Genomic DNA, 17,393 nt, shown 5'->3' with positions numbered 1-17,393 from the left:
CTTTGGTGCCTTTCATGTGGCACTAAGGGGTGCTTAGCTTTGTATTTAGCCAAAAAAATGAAAAAAAAAAAATGACGTAGGGTTCCCCCTATTTTTGTAGTCAGCTAGGGTAAAGCAGATGGCTGCAGCCTGCAGACCACAGCTGGCAACCTCACCTTGGCTGGTAATCCAAAACTGAGGGCACCCCACGCTGTTATTTTAAATTAAATAAATAGTTTAAAAAAAAAACACGTAGGGGTCCCCCCAAAATTGGATCACCAGCCAAGGTAAAGCAGACAGCTGGGGTCTAATATTCTCAGACTAGGGAGGTCCATGGTTATTGGACTCTCCCCAGCCTAAAAATAGCAGGCCGCAGCCGCCCCAGAAGTGGCGCATCCATTAGATGTGCCAATCCTGGTGCTTCGCCCCAGCTCATCCCGCGCCCTGATGCGGTGGCAAACGGGGTAATATATGGGGTTAATACCAGATGTGTAATGTCACCTGGCATCAAGCCCTGGGGTTGGTGAGGTCAGGCGTCTATCCGATACCCGACATCACCAACCCAGTCAGTAATAAAAAAAAATAGACGACAAACACATTTTTATTTGAAAAAACACTCCCCAAAACATTCCCTCTTTAACAAATTTATTACAAAGAAAAACAAATCCAGGTCTGGTGTAATCCAAGGGGTTGCCATGACGATCCACACTGTCCCAGTCAATGAAGAGCAGGATGTTCCCCATTGGCTGGGAGAGCAGTGCAGTGACCTGAGCTAACATCAATGGGTCAGCCCAGGTCACTGCAGGGGATGACAAGTGCTGCTGTCAGCGAGGTACATTACCTGCGGTGACGATCTCCTGCACTGCTGACCTGTCACTGAGTTCAATGACCGCCGCCTTCACAGCCAAGTATCGCGAGCGGCCTGTGACGTCACCGCTAGTCAGTCTCGGGTCGGAAGCGAGAGAAGGTGATGTGACAAGCGGCGGCCATGGAGGACAGTGACAGCGCTGAGGTCGGGACTTCATCACCGCAGGTAAGCCGAGCGGGACCATGTGTGCAGAGTGCAGGTGGGCGGAGCCTAGCGGGGTAATGTGTGCAGAGTGCCAGGAGGACGTCAGTGTCGTGGACTGCATGGCTGGGGACGTGTGTGTGCGTGTGTGTGTATGTGTGTGTGTGAGTGTGTGTACATGCCGCGTGCAGGAGGGGGCGGAGTGAGCTGAGCGGAGAAGTGTGGGCTTCCTGCACGTAACTAGGATAAACATCGGGTTACTAACCAAAGCGCTTTGCTTGGATACCCGATGTTTATCTTGGTTACCAGCTTCTGGCAGGCTGCCAGCGATAGCTCCTGCACACTGTAGCTATAAAAAGGCCTGCTTTTTGCTGCTAGAACCGTTCTCGAACGTATCTAGAACTATCGAGCTTTAGCAAAAAGCTCGAGTTCCAGTTCTATCTAGAACACCCCCAAAATCACTCGAGCCGCGAACTGGAGAACCTCGAACCGCGCTCAACTCTACTCAGCAGACAGCATCACATAGGACAGGATTAGATACAAGGCTCAGCAGACTATCACACAGGATAGGATTAGATACAGCAACTCAGCAGACAGTATCACACAGGAAAAGATTACATAAGTAGACAGTACCACACAGGAGAGGATTAGATACACAGCTCAGAAGACAGTATCACACAGGATAGGATTAGATACACAGCTCAAGAGGCAGTATCACACAGGATAGGATTAATACACAGCTCAGCAGACAGTATAACATAGGACAGGATTAGATACAAATGCTCAGCAGACAGTATCACACAGGATAGGATTACATAAGTAGACAGTATCACACAGGAGAGGATTAGATACATAGCTCAGCAGTCAGTATTACACAGGAGAGGATTAGATACACAGCTCAGCAGTCAGTATTACACAGGAGAGGATTAGATACACAGCTCAGCAGGCAATATCACACAGCTTAGGATCACAGTGTGGAGCCATTTTGCTGGTGACCACAAATGTCTAAAGTGTCACCAAGGACAGCCGCATAGTGCTCACCACATACAGTAGTGCTCTGCACGCCCCTGTCCAGCAATGCTCTGCCGCATGCATGCCCACAATGATCTGCGGCAAGGAGAGCGGGGGGGAGGGTAGCAGTAGCAGCATTGCGGGGGGTGTCATTAGAGACGGTGGCATGGGGGGAGAGTGGGGGTGTCATTGGAGACGGTGGTAGCAGCAGCGGCAGGGAGAGGGGTGCCGGTACTTACACAGGCCGACAGGTGACAGTACAGGGAGAGAGCGGGGTGTTGTCATTGGAGACAGTTGCAGTGACGGTGGGGGGAGGGGTGCCGGTACTCACACAGGCAGAACTGGTGACAGGAGAAAAGTGCAGCACACAGCATATGCTGTGAGCTGCAGAAAGATGGCGCTGATCTCCTCCATCTGCTGTGATCTGGACAGCTTCCCTGTATTAAGTATAGAGTCGGAGCTCGACCATCAGCATGAATGCACAGGGGGCTGCCATAAAGGAGGTGAGTAATTGATGTTACTCAGTAAATTCAAGATGGCCACCCCCAGTGTTTCAGTAAGACTAGAATTAAATAAAAAGTAAATAAACAGTGAGTTTAATTTTGTATTAAAATTGCTTGATTTCATAATCACTATTATTAATACAAAAATGAAAAAGCAACACCTTACCTTTAAGTTGTTTTCCTGTTTTAGAAACCCAATCCCTGAATTCTTCGTTTGAAAACAAAAAAACTGCTTTATTCTCTCTCCATCAGCGTTGTCTACAACGCTGATGTGACGTCAAAATGACTGCGCTGCAACCAAAAAATTATGGACAGCAGGCACAACAGCAGATTCTAATTTTATAACAAAAAGGAAGCATTAGACATCAAGAGGATGTGAGCAGTTAATATCATGTAAGGAGTACTTACATGAATACATCACTAGAACCACCATCAGTACATTAATGCATCCCTAGTATAAAGTTTTAAAAATTTAATGAGGATTTGGTAAGATTATGCATAATTTTTGCTAAAAAAATAAATATGAGCATACGCTAATTTACACTGTTTTTCGATAAGAATCTTGCCAAATTCTCCTCATGTTCTCAAAAAGATTTTTACATTTTAACTTAGCCATGAAGCTTGTTTTGGATTTTCAGATGTGTTAAAGATCAGATCCACTGCCATTACATAAGTACAGCACCAGAATCAACATCTGTACATGAATACAGTACATGAATGCAGCTGAAATACCACCATCAGTACATAAATGTAGCGCAAGAACCATCAGCACATTATTACAGCACCAGAACCAAGGTCAGCACATGAATGCACAGCCAGAACCACCCTCGGCACATGAATGCACATCCAGAACCAACCTCAGCACATGATTACAAAGCCAAAACCAGGGTCAGCACATAAATACAAAGATAGAACCAAGGTTACCACATAAATGCACTGCCAGAACCACCCTCAGCGCATGAATGCAATGCCACAACCACCGTTAGTACATGAATGCAAAACCAGAACCAAGGTCAGCGCATGAATCCAACGCCAGAACCCCCGTCAGCACATAAATGTAGCGTCAGAACCACCATCAGTACATGAATGCAGAACCAGAACTACCATCAGTACATGAATAAATAACCAAGCTTAGCCCCATGTACAATTGTATTGCACAAACCTACAACTCCCAGGTTGACCTGAAAAATGGTAAGAAGATGCTGGAAGTTGGGATCAGGCATCATCAGACTGCGAAGCATACAAGAACCACAGTACTGATGAGATTCAGGCAGTATCAAAATTATTTACATGCAGGTACCTTATAGGTGATGTCATCTCAGATCGGAGTTGTTGTCATGCCTTGTGTCTCCATGAAGTAAAGACGCCATGATGAGATGTCACGCTCAGAACTTGTGTGTCCAGATTTCCCTCTTCTCAACCATCCGTAGCACTTCCCAACATGGCACTCTTAAAAATAAAAGTATCATTATACTGTCCCATAAATGTCTCCTGTTCTGCACCCCTGAAAAAATAACTGCAATGCTTCCTTCACAAAATATTCCCTTCACAAACTGCACATCTCCATCATATTCCCACACAGGCTACCCCTCTCCATCATATTCCCTCCACACTGCCCCTCTCCATCATATTCCCCCCAAACTGATGCTCTCCCTCATATTCCCCCCCACACTGACCCTCTCCATCATATTCCCCCCAGGCTACCCCTCTCCATCATATTCCCCACACGCTGCCCCTTTCCATCATATTTCCCCCACGCTGCCCCTCTTCATTATATTTCTCAGACTGCCCCTTTTCATCATAAAACCCCTGGCTGCCTCTCTTCATCATATTCCCCCCCCCCCCAGACAGCCCCTATCCATCATATCCCCCACCCAGGCTGCCCCTCTCCATCATATTCCCCCCCATGCTGCCCCACTCCATCATATCCCCCCCACATGGCTGCCCCTCTCCATAATATCCCTACTTCTCTCACACACACACACACACACACGCAGTTCATCTCCAAAATAGACACACATTGCCCATCTGTAAAAAGTACTCCCTCCACTTTCTCTTGCAAAGCTGTGCTTCCTTTCACCCATCTTGTGCCCTAATCCCCTCCCCTCTCATCCACATTGATAAAACGTTTCATCTTCGTCTCCGTAGAGTGCTTACCGGTACCCGACGGGTCTCTGAGCGCCATGTGATGACGTCAGTAATGTACTGACATAATGACGCTGCCTCACTTTAGGGCCCAGTCACGGTGCAACACTGATCAGGAAGCAGGGAGCAACGTAGGACTCCCACATCTCGCGGGCCGGATAGAGGCTCAATCTATGTCTTTGTTTAATCAGCAGAACCAGAGGGCGGCACAGAGCACACCACCCCCCCGCTCCTGCTGATTTTAGCTGTGCAGTGAAGCATGATTGTGCTCAAGGCAAACTAATGCTGACTGCCGTACATGCAGCAGAAGAGAGAGTGGCCGTAGTCGGCAGCCCACTACAAGGACTGGCCCTTCTGGTATTTCAAAGAATTGCCCTATGACCAGTCTGGCCCTGTCCATGAGGCTTGAGGGAAACCCCCATCTGGACACAACAGCCACTGTAATAAGACATTGTACCAGCAGAACTGGTACAGAACTGCTGGACTATCTCACATAGGACCTTAGAAAAAATGTCTAGATTTGGGCTTTTACAGAGGAAATAGCCAGGATAAGGGAACAATGGTTACAGGAACATTACACAAATAAGGACTCTTTGTGGGAAAAACATTATTTGACCCGAACCAACCAATTAATTTAAGAGTTTAATTGACTTTTAAGGATGACACACACCTGCATGTAACTGGTATTGTTTTATTTGTTGGTATATGTAGCCGAAAAAAGTGCTATTTTGTGTTACTGAAGGTAATCAGATCCTGTCAAATAACTCTTGGTCATGGTATATGGAACCGAGGCAAGAAGAGTTCCATTAGTGTTGTGATACAATTATGTGTAATTGGGTAGGGAATAGGGATGAGCGAGCATGCTCGCCGCTACTTGGTGCTCACCTGAGCATCTCAGCACTCGGTATACTTGGCGAGCTCCAAGTACTGGCGAGATGCTCGGGCAAATGCTCGGCTCCCCCTCCCTGCATTTGTCCGCTGTTTACAGAGTCAGCCCTGATGCAGGGATTGGCTGTCACACACTTTAGAGCCACAACCAACATGGCTGTGACATTACAGTGTTTGTCTGGCCCCACAGTGTCATCAGCTCTATATGACAGCTGACGGCGCTGTGCTCGACAGTGTGATCCACAGTCAGCTAGTGTAAGGTTAGGTGCTGCTGAGCCAGAGAAAGACTTTAGTGTGTGTCTTAGGTAGTGTAGATACTAGGAGATGTAATGTCACCGCTGCCGCTGTTGCCAATGTAACATACCAAGCGGGTTACTATAGCATCGGTGATCTCCGATCACCTGATTACTGGGGCCGCTATGCACTGGCTCCTGCAGGAGCCGCAGGAGTTAACTCCCTTTTTACTGGCACCACTAGCAGCTTCTGCAGGAGCCACTAAATAGCAGAGCTGGGAATCAGCTGATTGGAGATGACCGTTGATGTAGTAACCCGCTCAGTGGGTTAGAATGGCAACAGTAGCAGCGGTAGCGTCACCAACCCGCCGCAACCTTTTCGCTCAATTGCACAGCACGGGGAGGAGCAGCGTTCTTCCTCCCTGTGCTGTGTGATATAGCAGAGCTGCATGGGTTGAAGAAAACAGAAGACCTGGATTGTGGAGGGGTGAGAGGGAGTAATAAATGTGTCTGTGTATTTATTTCTAATGAAGTATTTTTTCTCTGCGTGGTGTATTTTTTTAACCCTTTATTGGAGATTCTTAACAGCCGGGTCAAACTTGGTCTGACATTAAGAATCTCAGGTTTAATACCAACTGCTAAAACAAAGCTGGTATTAACCCCTTATTACGCAGCGTGCCACACGTCACCAGGGCCGCTGAGAGAGTTGGATAAGGCACCAGAAGATGCCGCTTCTATGAAGGCTCCATTTTCTGGGGCGGCTAGGGACTGCAATTTGCAGCGGTGGGCCTGAAAGCTTGGGCCAACCTGCGCTGAGGATTCCAATCCGCAGCTGCCTGCTGCGGATTCCAATCCACAGCTGTCTAGTTGTACCTGGCTGGACACAAAAATTGGGCAAAGCCCATGCTATATTTTTTTTTTTATTTAACGAAATTCATGAAATAATTAAAAAACGTCTTCCCTATATTTTTGGTTGCCAGCTTGGTACAAATAGGCAGCTGGGGTTTAGGGCCAGCCTGTTCATGCATGCTGTACCTCGCTAGCACACAAAAATATGGCGACGCCTACGTCATTTTTTTTTTAGTTTTTTGGAAAAAAAAACTTAAAAAAGGGCTTCCCTGGATTTTCCATTGCCAGTGAAGATAACACCAAGCAGTGGGGGTTAACAGCCAGTAGCTGCTTGGGTTACCCTTAGCTAGCACTAGTGGCCCAGGTTTCGGGTGGCTCGCAAGGTAATAATGGGGTTAGGGTCAGGTGACCCTAAGCCAGAAATTCATGGTGTCACGCCAATATTAGACCTGGCCACCATGAATTTCTAGTAAAGATAAAAAAAAAAAACACAGAGAAAAATATTTTTATTAGAAATAAAACACAACACAATTAGTGACTCCATCTTTATTTAAATAAAGAACCCCCCTCCGCTGTAGTCTTGGGTCGAGGATCCCGCGATGTCCAATCCAGATCCAGTATCATCTGATCGGTTTGCCGGTAGGAAGGCAAAGCAATCAGATGTATCAGGTTCAAGGACCTGAATCACATGACACATGAGCTGATTGCTTAAAAGCCGTTTACACAATCAGCTGATGCATCATTGAAAAAACAAACTATACTCCTCTGTGCAGACTTCTGTCTGATCGCTGCAGGACCCGCCGGTAATCAGCTGATGTGGTCACCTTATGGCATCAGCTGATCGTTTAAACCTGCTGGGCGGTAAGAAGCCGGCCTCACTGCTGGACTTATACAATCAGCTGATGCTCTCAGGTGACCGCATCATCTTATTGTAACGCCTGCCTGGATCCACAGACTCAGATGGGCTGTAAAGGGGAGGCTAGAGGGAAGCCACTCACCAAGTAGGACCCCCAGAACCATGAAACCCTTTAACCCCTATACAGGGATTTGGAATTACACAGGGAACTGGAGATCACTACCTGTGGAAGGCTGCAGTCCGATGAGAGTAGTAGTCAGGCAGGGTCAAACCAGGAATTGCGGAACAGGGACAGAATCGGCAGGCAGTGACGTAGTCAGCAAACGTAGCAATAAGAGAAACTGTGGAAAAAAGAAGCGCAATAGGGTCTTATCCGAGTAATATATAAGGTGAAATCATGAATATCACTCACCCAGAGAGTTGTGAGAGTCACAACTACTATGCAGGCAACAAATCCCGGCCAAAGGCAGCAGCACCCAAAATGGCTGATAACAGAGAATGGTGAAGTAGGGCTTGCACGGCCGCGCCAGTGACCACTCTGACCATAGAGAGTTAATGTTCCTTTATTTCATCTTTAGGTCGACGCGTTTCTGGAGTCTCTGCTCCCTTCCTCAGGACACACAGGAAAAAAGTACATCAAATCTCATCAAAACGCGTCGACCTAAAGATGAAATAAAGGAACATTAACTCTCTATGGTCAGTGTAGTCAGCAAACGTAGCAGAGGTCAGATCCGGGACGGGCAGCAAGTTACAAAAACAGTAGGCAGAAGGGTAGTCACAACACGCAGAAGTCAACACAGGAATCACCAACAGAATAGGACTTAACAGGAGCCAGGAAAATCAGAACTATATCTGGCAGTAATCATGTGACAGGAGGGGAAATAAGAAGGGTGTGGTGTCTTCCTATTGGCTGTAGCTGAACGCTGGCAACTTCAGCTGGAAGACACATGCCACCCACAGTCAGCCAGCGGTACTGCAGATCCCAAGCTAACCCAGCCCAGTGGATGATCGGAGCCTGCACCCACTGGTGCCGCTGGCATCGACTTCTATCCCATCACCAGCACCATCCACGGCAGGAACACGGCGTCGCCTGGCGATCGGAGCAGAAGTCGCTGGAGCAGACTCCGGCGGTGACGTAACATTACCCCCCCCCCCCTCCACAAGGGGCCTCCGGACCCTCAAAACCTGGCTTCCCAGGAAATTGGAGGTGAAACCATTGGACCAGACCCCTAGCATGAACATTGCTCGCAGGGACCCATGACCTCTCCTCGGGGTCGTAACCCCTCCAATGCACCAAATACTGTACCGCCCCTCTGACAATACAGGAATCAAGTATTCTCTGTACCTCATACTCCAAGTTACCGTCCACCAAAACAGGAGGAGGAGGGTCACTGACTGGGTGAATGGGGACACGATATAACTTGAGAAGGGACTTATGGAACACATTCGATATCTTGAAGGATGGGGGGAGTTGCAGGCGGAAAGCTGTGGGATTAATTACCTCGATTATCTCGTAAGGTCCAATAAATCTCGGACCCAGCTTAGCAGAAGGGACCTTGAGTTTAATATTCTGTGTGGATAACCATACCTTGTCCCCAACTCCAAGGCTAGGGCCCTTGGAACGTCTCTTATTAGCAGAGGAGGCTTGACCAACCTTTGCCTTCTTCAGGTTCTCTTTCACCTCAGACCAGATAGCCTTTAATTTGTCCACAGTTGAGTCAGCCTCAGGAGTATCCACCACAGCGGAAGAAAAAGAACCAAAACGTGGATGCAACCCTAAATTGCAGAAAAAGGGGGTAGTCTTGATGTATTCCTGATACTGATTATTGATAGCAAACTCAGCTAGCGGCAGATATTCCACCCAGTCAGACTGACAGTCAGACACATAACACCGGAGATATTGTTCAAGGGTTTGATTGGAACGTTCGGTCTGACCATTGGTCTCTGGGTGGTAGGCAGATGAAAAAGATAACTCTATATTAGTGATGAGCGAGTATGCTTGTTACTACTCGGTACACGCACGAGTATCACTGTACTCGGGCTACTCGGCGGGTACCGAGTAATTTCGCGATACTCATGCTGTACTCGTGGTCTTCATCCCTGCATGTTGGCGCTCTTTTGAGAGCCAGCCCTCATGCAGGGATTGGCTGGCAGACCACTGCAATGCCACAGCCCTGTTAGTTGAGGAATTGCAGTGATTGGCCGGCCTGCACAGCGTGACCAAGCCTTTATACCGGCGGGCGCGCTGTGCTCTGTACACAGCCATCTCATATTCCCTGCTTTCCACGCCCACAGGCGCCTATGATTGGTTGCAGTGAGACACGCCCCCATGCTGAGTGACAGGTGTCTCACTGCACCCAATCACAGCAGCCGGTGGGCGTGTCTATACTGTGCAGTAAAATAAATAAATAAATAATTAAAAAAACGGCGTGCGGTCCCCCCCAATTTTAATACCAGCCAGATACAGCTATACGGCTGAAGGCTGGTATTCTCAGGATGGGGAGCTCCACGTTATGGGGAGCCCCCAGCCTAACAATATCAGTCAGCAGCCGCCCAGAATTGCCGCATACATTAGATGCGACAGTTCTGGGACTGTACGCGGCTCTTCCCGATTTACCCTAGTGCGTTGGCAAATCGGGGTAATAAGGAGTTAATGGCAGCCCATAGCTGCCACTAAATCCTAGATTAATCATGTCAGGCGTCTCCCCGAGAAACCTTCCATGATTAATCTGTAAATTACAGTTAAAAAACACACACACCTGAAAAAATCCTTTATTAGAAATAAAAAACAATAACAAAGTCCCTCATCACCAATTTATTAACCCCGACAAACCCTCCATGTCCGGCGTAATCCACAGTCCTCCAGCGTCGTGTCCAGCTCTGCTACATTCAGGTGACAGGAGATGCAGAATACACCGCCGCTTCTGTCAGCTTCACACAGCAACTGAGGTGAGTAGCGCGATCAGCTGAGCTGTCACTGAGGTTAGCCGCGGCCACCGCTGCATCCAGGTAACCTCAGTGACAGCTCAGCTGATCGCGCTACTCACCTCAGTTGCTGTGTGAAGCTGACAGAAGCGGCGGTGTATTCTGCAGCTCCTGTCACCTGAATGTAGCAGAGCTGGACGCGACGCTGGAGGACTGTGGATTACGCCGGACATGGAGGGTTTGTCGGGGTTAATAAATTGGTGATGAGGGACTTTGTTATTGTTTTTTATTTCTAATAAAGGATTTTTTCAGGTGTGTGTGTTTTTTAACTGTAATTTACAGATTAATCATGGAAGGTTTCTCGGGGAGACGCCTGACATGATTAATCTAGGATTTAGTGGCAGCTATGGGCTGCCAATAACTCCTTATTACCCCGATTTGCCAACGCACCAGGGCAAATCGGGAAGAGCCGCGTACAGTCCCAGAACTGTCGCATCTAATGTATGCGGCAATTCTGGGCGGCTGCTGACTGATATTGTTAGGCTGGGGGGCTCCCCATAACGTGGAGCTCCCCATCCTGAGAATACCAGCCTTCAGCCGTATGGCTGTATCTGGCTGGTATTAAAATTGGGGGGACCGCGCGCCGTTTTTTTAAATTATTTAATTATTTATTTCACTGCACAGTATACACACACCGGCTGCTGTGATTGGGTGCAGTGAGACACCTGTCACTCAGCGTGGGGGCGTGTCTCACTGCAACCAATCATAGGCGTCGAAAAGCAGGAAAGTAGGGAATACGAGATTGTTTAATGAGCGGCCGGCTTTTTCAAAAGAGGAAAAGCCGCCGGAGTTTAGTGAACAGCTGTGCAGCGCCACGGCAGTGATCGGGGAACGGTAAGTAAGAGAGAGGGGGGAGAATGACCGACAGACTGTGAGAGGGGGACAGACAAGACAGAGAGAGACCGACAGAGCGAGACCGACCGACGGGAGATAGAATGAAAAAAAAAATGACCTACATCGCTAGTAAAAAGCACAAAACGTGCGTTTTGGACATCGGAGTGCCACACAATGTTTTACGTAAAATCTTTCATGTATTAATCTCAAAAAGTAACATACACCAGCTCTATCTCACTATTGGGTATGTGCCCTTAATATTTTTGTCATGAAAATTCATTTTGGTGTCATTTTGGAAGGTTTTCTGGTGAGTCCGTAAAAATGGCGTAAAACGCGGACAAAATTGTTCACAGCTGTGACTTTTGAGTGATAAATGCTTCAAGGGGTCTTCCCCATGCTGTTGCCATGTCATTTGAGCACTCTTCTGAGACTTTTGTGACATTTTTAGGGTTTCTACATGCTGCCGGGGGTCATTTCATAAAAATACTCGGGTCTCCCATAGGATAACATTGGGCTCGGTGCTCAGGCCGAGTACACGAGTATCTTGGGAGGCTCGGCCCGAGCCTCGAGCACCCGAGCTTTTTAGTACTCGCTCATCACTACTCTATATGGATCTTTTTACAAAACGCCCTCCAGAATTTTGAGACGAACTGTGTTCCTCGGTCAGAAACAATATTTTCCGGAACCCCATGTAACCGCGCAATATGCCTAATAAACAACTTGCTAATAGTTTCAGAATTGGGTAATCCGGACAGAGGAACAAAATGACACTGTTTGCTGAATCTATCCACTACTACCCAGATACAGGTCTTCCCTTCTGAGGGTGGAAGGTCAGTGATGGAGTCCATGGAGAGATGTGTCCAAGGGCTTACTGGAGTAGGTAGGGACTGTAGAAATCTGGCAGGGCGGGTACGGGGTGTCTTGGCTTGAGCACAAGTTTCACAAGCCATTACATATTCCTTACAATCTTTTGCTACGGTTGGCCACCAAAAATTCCTGGTTACTAATCGGAGGGTATTGCCGATACCAGGGTGACCTGCCAGCACAGAATAGTGGGATTCCTGGAGTACCCGTAGGCGCAGTGAGGGGGTAACAAACAGTTTATGGACAGAAGTGCTTTCAGGAGCTTGGTCTTGGGTATTATGGACCTCTTCTATCAAATCTAAGGAAACCGATGACATAATAATGCCTTTAGCTAGAATATGCACTGGTTCAGAGTCTTCGGACTGAGAGGGACAGAAGCTACGGGAAAGTGCATCAGCTTTGGTGTTCTTGGTACCGGGCCGGAATGTTACCACAAAATCAAATCTGGAGAAGAACAATGCCCACCTAGCTTGCCTAGGATTGAGTCTCTTAGCAGATTCCAGATAAGTGAGGTTCTTATGGTCTGTGATGACTGTGACCTTATGTTTGGCGCCTTCGAGGAAGTGGTGCCATTCCTCGAAGGCCCATTTAATTGCCAACAGCTCACGATTACCAATGTCATAATTTCTCTCTGTGGGAGAGAACTTGCGGGAAAAGAAGGCACAAGGACGAAGCTGAGTGAGAGACGGAGTACCTTGTGATAGTACCGCTCCCACTCCAACCTTGGATGCATCGACTTCCACAATAAACGGACGCATAAGGTCAGGCTGAACCAGAATCGGGTCTGAGGAGAAACATCCTTTTAATTTTGAGAAGGCATGGATCGCCTCTGGCTTCCAATTAACCCCATCAGTCCCCTTTTTAGTCAAATTGGTGAGGGGTTTTGCAATTTTGGAAAAATCTCTAATGAATTTGCGATAATAATTAGCGAATCCAAGGAAACGCTGCAAGGCTTTCAGAGACTTGGGTTGCACCCACTCCTTAATCAGTTGAAGCTTAGAGGGATCCATGCGGAAGCCTTCTGCAGACAAGATATAACCCAGGAAATCAACCTCTGCCTCAAAAAAAACCACATTTCTCATATTTAGCAAATAGATAGTTCTCCCTGAGTCTCTGGAGTACAGTGCATACATGTTGGACATGTGACGTAGCATCAGGAGAATAAATCAGGATATCATCCAGATAGACCACCACATATTGACCACAAATATCTCTGAAAATGTCATTAACAAAGTTCTGGAACACTGCCGGTGCATTACTTAATCCAAAAGGCATTACTAGGTACTCATAATGTCCCTCTGGAGTATTAAATGCAGTTTTCCACTCATCCCCTTCTCTGATACGGATAAGGTTATATGCTCCCCTGAGATCAAGCTTGGTGAACCACCGGGCTCCTATGAGCTGGTTAAACAGATCGGGGATGAGTGGAGAGGGTACTGATTCTTTACAGTAATAGCATTCAGTTCACGGTAGTCAATGCAAGGTCTGAGGCCACCATCTTTCTTATCAACAAAAAAGAATCCAGCGCCGACTGGTGACCTGGATGGTCTGATAAACCCCCTCTGTCGACTGTCTGCTATATAATCTTTCATGGCCTGACGCTCCGGATTAGACAGATTATACATTTTACCCTTGGGGAGTCGGGAATTAGGGACCAAATCTATCGGGCAGTCAATCTCTGTGCAGAGGTAATTTTTCAGATTCAGAAAACACATCAGCAAATTCCCTGAATGCATAAGGTATGAAGATGGGTTCAGCTCTAGTCAGGTTCACAGATAAAGACATGCACGTCTCCTGACACTCAGGGCTCCAGCGCACAATCTCACCCTGATGCCAGTCTATGACCGGGTTATGTTTACGCAGCCATGGCATGCCCAATACCACTGCTGACATCAGATTCTCAAGAACAAAAACTGACACAGATTCTACATGCAGAGCACCAACAAGCATGGAGATCTCTGGAGTTACAAAAGTAACCACACCCTGCGTGAGAGGTGTACTATCGATAGCAGATATTCCAATAGGTGCATTTAACCTGAGCAAAGTCAAACCCAGCTCTTTTGCTACAATAGTGTCTATAAAATTAGCAGCAGAGCCACAATCAACAAAGGCCTGCAGCCGTACAGATTTTCCCTGGTGAGACAATGAGACAGGTAACATTAACCTCATAGGGTCTGCAGAAAGTACCTGGGCACCTGAGCGGGTATCCTGGGGTCCGCTCAGGTGGTGCTGCTGCCTTGGAAGCGATTGCCTCTCTGATCCAGGCACTCCACCACGTGATATGCTCCCTTGCAGTCGACGGGACTCTGGACATGCTGAGGTAAGTACTGCAGCGGGGGCTTGGACCTGAGCAGACCTGAAGTCCTGCACTTGCTGTGTCAGTCCATGTACAAGCCCAGAAAGGGTGTGCACCTGTTTTAGCACAGCATGGAGAGAATCCATTTTTTTTTTTTTCTCTCCTGGTTAGAAGGCCTGATATAATGTAACGCCTGCCTGGATCCACAGACTCAGATGGGCTGTAAAGGGGAGGCTAGAGGGAAGCCACTCACTAAGTAGGACCCCCAGAACCCTGAAGCCCTTTAACCCCTATACAGGGATTTGGAATTACACAGGGAACTGGAGATCACTACCTGTGGAAGGCTGCAGTCCGATGAGAGTAGTAGTCAGGCAGGGTCAAACCAGGAATTGCGGAAAAGGGACAGAATCGGCAGGTAGTGACGTAGTCAGCAACGTAGCAGAGGTCAGATCCGTGTCGGGCAGCAAGGTGCAAAACAGCAGGCAGAAGGGTAGTCAAAACACGCAGAAGTCAACACAGGAATCACAAACAGAATAGGACTTAATAGGAGCCAGGAAAATCAGAACTATATCTGGCAGTAATCATGTAACAGGAGGGGAAATAAGAAAGGTGTTACGGGGGGGCTGTCTGATAATAAAACCTTAAGGAATGTCAGACAGTCAGGGTCCACCGTGCAAAGACTCTGCTGCAGACTATGGCAGAGGATAAGGGGTATATAAGTGTGCCACTGTAAAAAATAATAGCACAAGTGCAGAGTGCAATACCTCTGTTAAACTCACAGAGGAATATAATTAGAAAATAAAGCAATTCCTCCCCTACTTGGAGGGTGTGTGGAATGGTCTCTGTTAAAGATCACAGAGACAAAAGCAGTGAGTGTGAAATGGCACCTACCTAGGTCCGTTCCTCTAGTGGTGCCAGGAGACGGACAGCAGTGGAAGCCGCACAAAGCTCTTACCTGCGTTCGCTCCACTAGTGTGCGAGGACACGAACCACTAGATATGGCACCTGCCTAGGTACGCTCTTCTAGTGGTGCAAAAGAGACGGACAGCAGCGTAAGCCGCACAAAGCTCCTACCTCTGTTCGCTCCCCTAGTGTGCGAGGATACAAACAACTGCCAGACGCAGTATAAGGAACGTTACCCTAGCGGCAACGTCCACCTACGAGTAGAATCACAAGGCCCAGCTGGACCATGTGCCTCAGGCACCTGCCTATGTCCGCTCCACTAAGAGGTAAGGATACGGACTGCAGCCGAAGCTGTAAGGTATAAGAACGCTACCCTGCCGGTAGCGCTCACCTAACATAGACAGAGAGATGACTAGAGGGACGTGCACAGGGCATCTACCCTCATGCATGAACCAAGAGGACTGAGCGCCGGGCGGCGTGCGTCAGGGTCTTATATAGACTCTGTGCCTCATCCAAGATGGAGGACACCAGAGCCAATCCGCTGCCAGAATGACAGCAATGATGTCACGCTAGCCTATCACCGAGCAAAGCGTCACAAGCACATGACCAGCGACCAATCGGCATAGAAGGTGTCAGAGACATGTGACCTCGTGTCAGCGATGATGTCACCCGCACATGTGCAATGGCTCCAAGATAGGACTTAGTCTCCAGCGCTTGCACATGTGCAGTAGCAAGAAATCCGGACATAGTCTCCAAAGCCACGGCAACCGTAACAGTACCTCCACCTCAAGGGCCCCCCTCCCGGCGACGCAGGTAATCGGCAACTAAGTCGGGAGCAAGGACAGCCTCCTCAGGCTCCCAAGAGCGATGTTCCGGGCCATAGCCCTCCCAATCTATCAAGAAGAACCTGCGCCCTCTAACCATCTTAGAACCAACTATGGCTCGTACCTCATAGCTAGAGCGAGAGGAATCAGAGGCAGGAGAGTGCACCTCATGAGCGTGAGGTAAAATAGCCGGCTTTAGCAGTGAAACATGGAATTTGTCATGGATCCTAAGATGGACGGGTACCTTCAATTGGTAGACTACAGGATTTACCTGTCGAAGAACTTCATAAGGACCCAGGAAGCGAGGAGCAAATTTGACAGAGCTCACTCTAAGTTTCACGTGTTTTGCAGAGAGCCACACAAAATCCCCTGGAGAAAAGACAGGAGCCGGGCGACGAAACCGATCGGACACCGTCTTCATACGGTCCTTAGCTGCTTGGTTCGACTCTTGAGTCCGATCCCAAACATCTCTGGCATTAGTTGCCCAGTCGGTTACAAGAGGAGACGGTGCAGCAGCGGGAAACGGCACCGGTACCCTAGGGTGTTGCCAATTATTGAGTACGAATGGTGTCTGCCCAGTAGCCTCAGCCAGCGAATTGTTAAGGGCAAATTCTGCCCAGGGTAGGAGGGAGGACCAGTTATCGTGGTTCTCAGCAACAAAGTGTCGAAGGTATATAATCATGGATTGATTGGTACGCTCAACCAAACCATTGGTCTCCGGATGGTATGCCGAAGAGAGATTCAACTCAATTTGCAGAAGGCTACAAAGATCTTGCCAAAAACGGGAAGCAAATTGCGGGCCTCTTTCACAAATGATACGATCTGGCATCCCGTGAAGCCTAAAGACATGCTTGATGAATAGTTTGGCTAGTACCTTGGAAGACGGGATTCTCGATAGCGGTACGAGATGAACCATCCGGGAGAAATGGTTCGTAATGACCCACACAAATCTATGTCCCTGTGAACACGGAAGATCACCCACAAAGTCTATGCCTACCACCTCCCATGGTCTATCTGGCACTGGTAAAGGATGCAAGAGCCCAGCCGGTCTCTGCCATAATGGACGGTTGCGAGCACACGAGTAGCAGGAACCGACATATCTCTTGACGTGGCTGGCTAAGTGTGGTTACCAATACCACCTCTCCAGTAACTCTCGTGTCCGCCTAATACCAAAATGCCCACCCACCTTTGAGGAGTTGGCCCACGACAGTATA

The 17,393-nt window shown here is 48.1% G+C and overlaps 2 protein-coding genes across 4 annotated transcripts in view; both read right to left on the bottom strand.

The window, feature by feature from the left end:
• Nucleotides 1-4,862, bottom strand: part of LOC142268011 (vomeronasal type-2 receptor 26-like) — a 75,292-nt gene extending 70,430 nt beyond the window's left edge. Inside the window, exons 1-2 of one of the 3 annotated variants that reach the window (XM_075332350.1) lie at nucleotides 4,660-4,861; nucleotides 3,803-3,951 (exon numbers count right to left, since the gene is read on the bottom strand). The gene's annotated coding sequence lies outside the window, so the exon portion shown is untranslated. Of the gene's footprint in view, nucleotides 1-3,802; nucleotides 4,110-4,659 lie in introns of those variants that run through there. The other 2 variants (XM_075332353.1, XM_075332352.1) reach the window with 2 other exon arrangements.
• LOC142248574 (uncharacterized) overlaps nucleotides 1-17,393 on the bottom strand; it is a 173,574-nt gene that overhangs the window by 5,339 nt on the left and 150,842 nt on the right. Inside the window, 3 exon segments of the mRNA XM_075320056.1 lie at nucleotides 13,002-13,226; nucleotides 13,228-13,586; nucleotides 13,589-13,658. Coding sequence (XP_075176171.1) covers nucleotides 13,002-13,226; nucleotides 13,228-13,586; nucleotides 13,589-13,658 — 654 coding nt within the window.

The sequence above is a fragment of the Anomaloglossus baeobatrachus genome, chromosome 1, assembly GCF_048569485.1.
Source record: "Anomaloglossus baeobatrachus isolate aAnoBae1 chromosome 1, aAnoBae1.hap1, whole genome shotgun sequence".
Classification (NCBI taxonomy): Eukaryota; Metazoa; Chordata; class Amphibia; order Anura; family Aromobatidae; genus Anomaloglossus; species Anomaloglossus baeobatrachus.
Note: the sequence above shows the minus strand (reverse complement) of the source record. Positions and strands in the feature narration are given on the sequence as shown.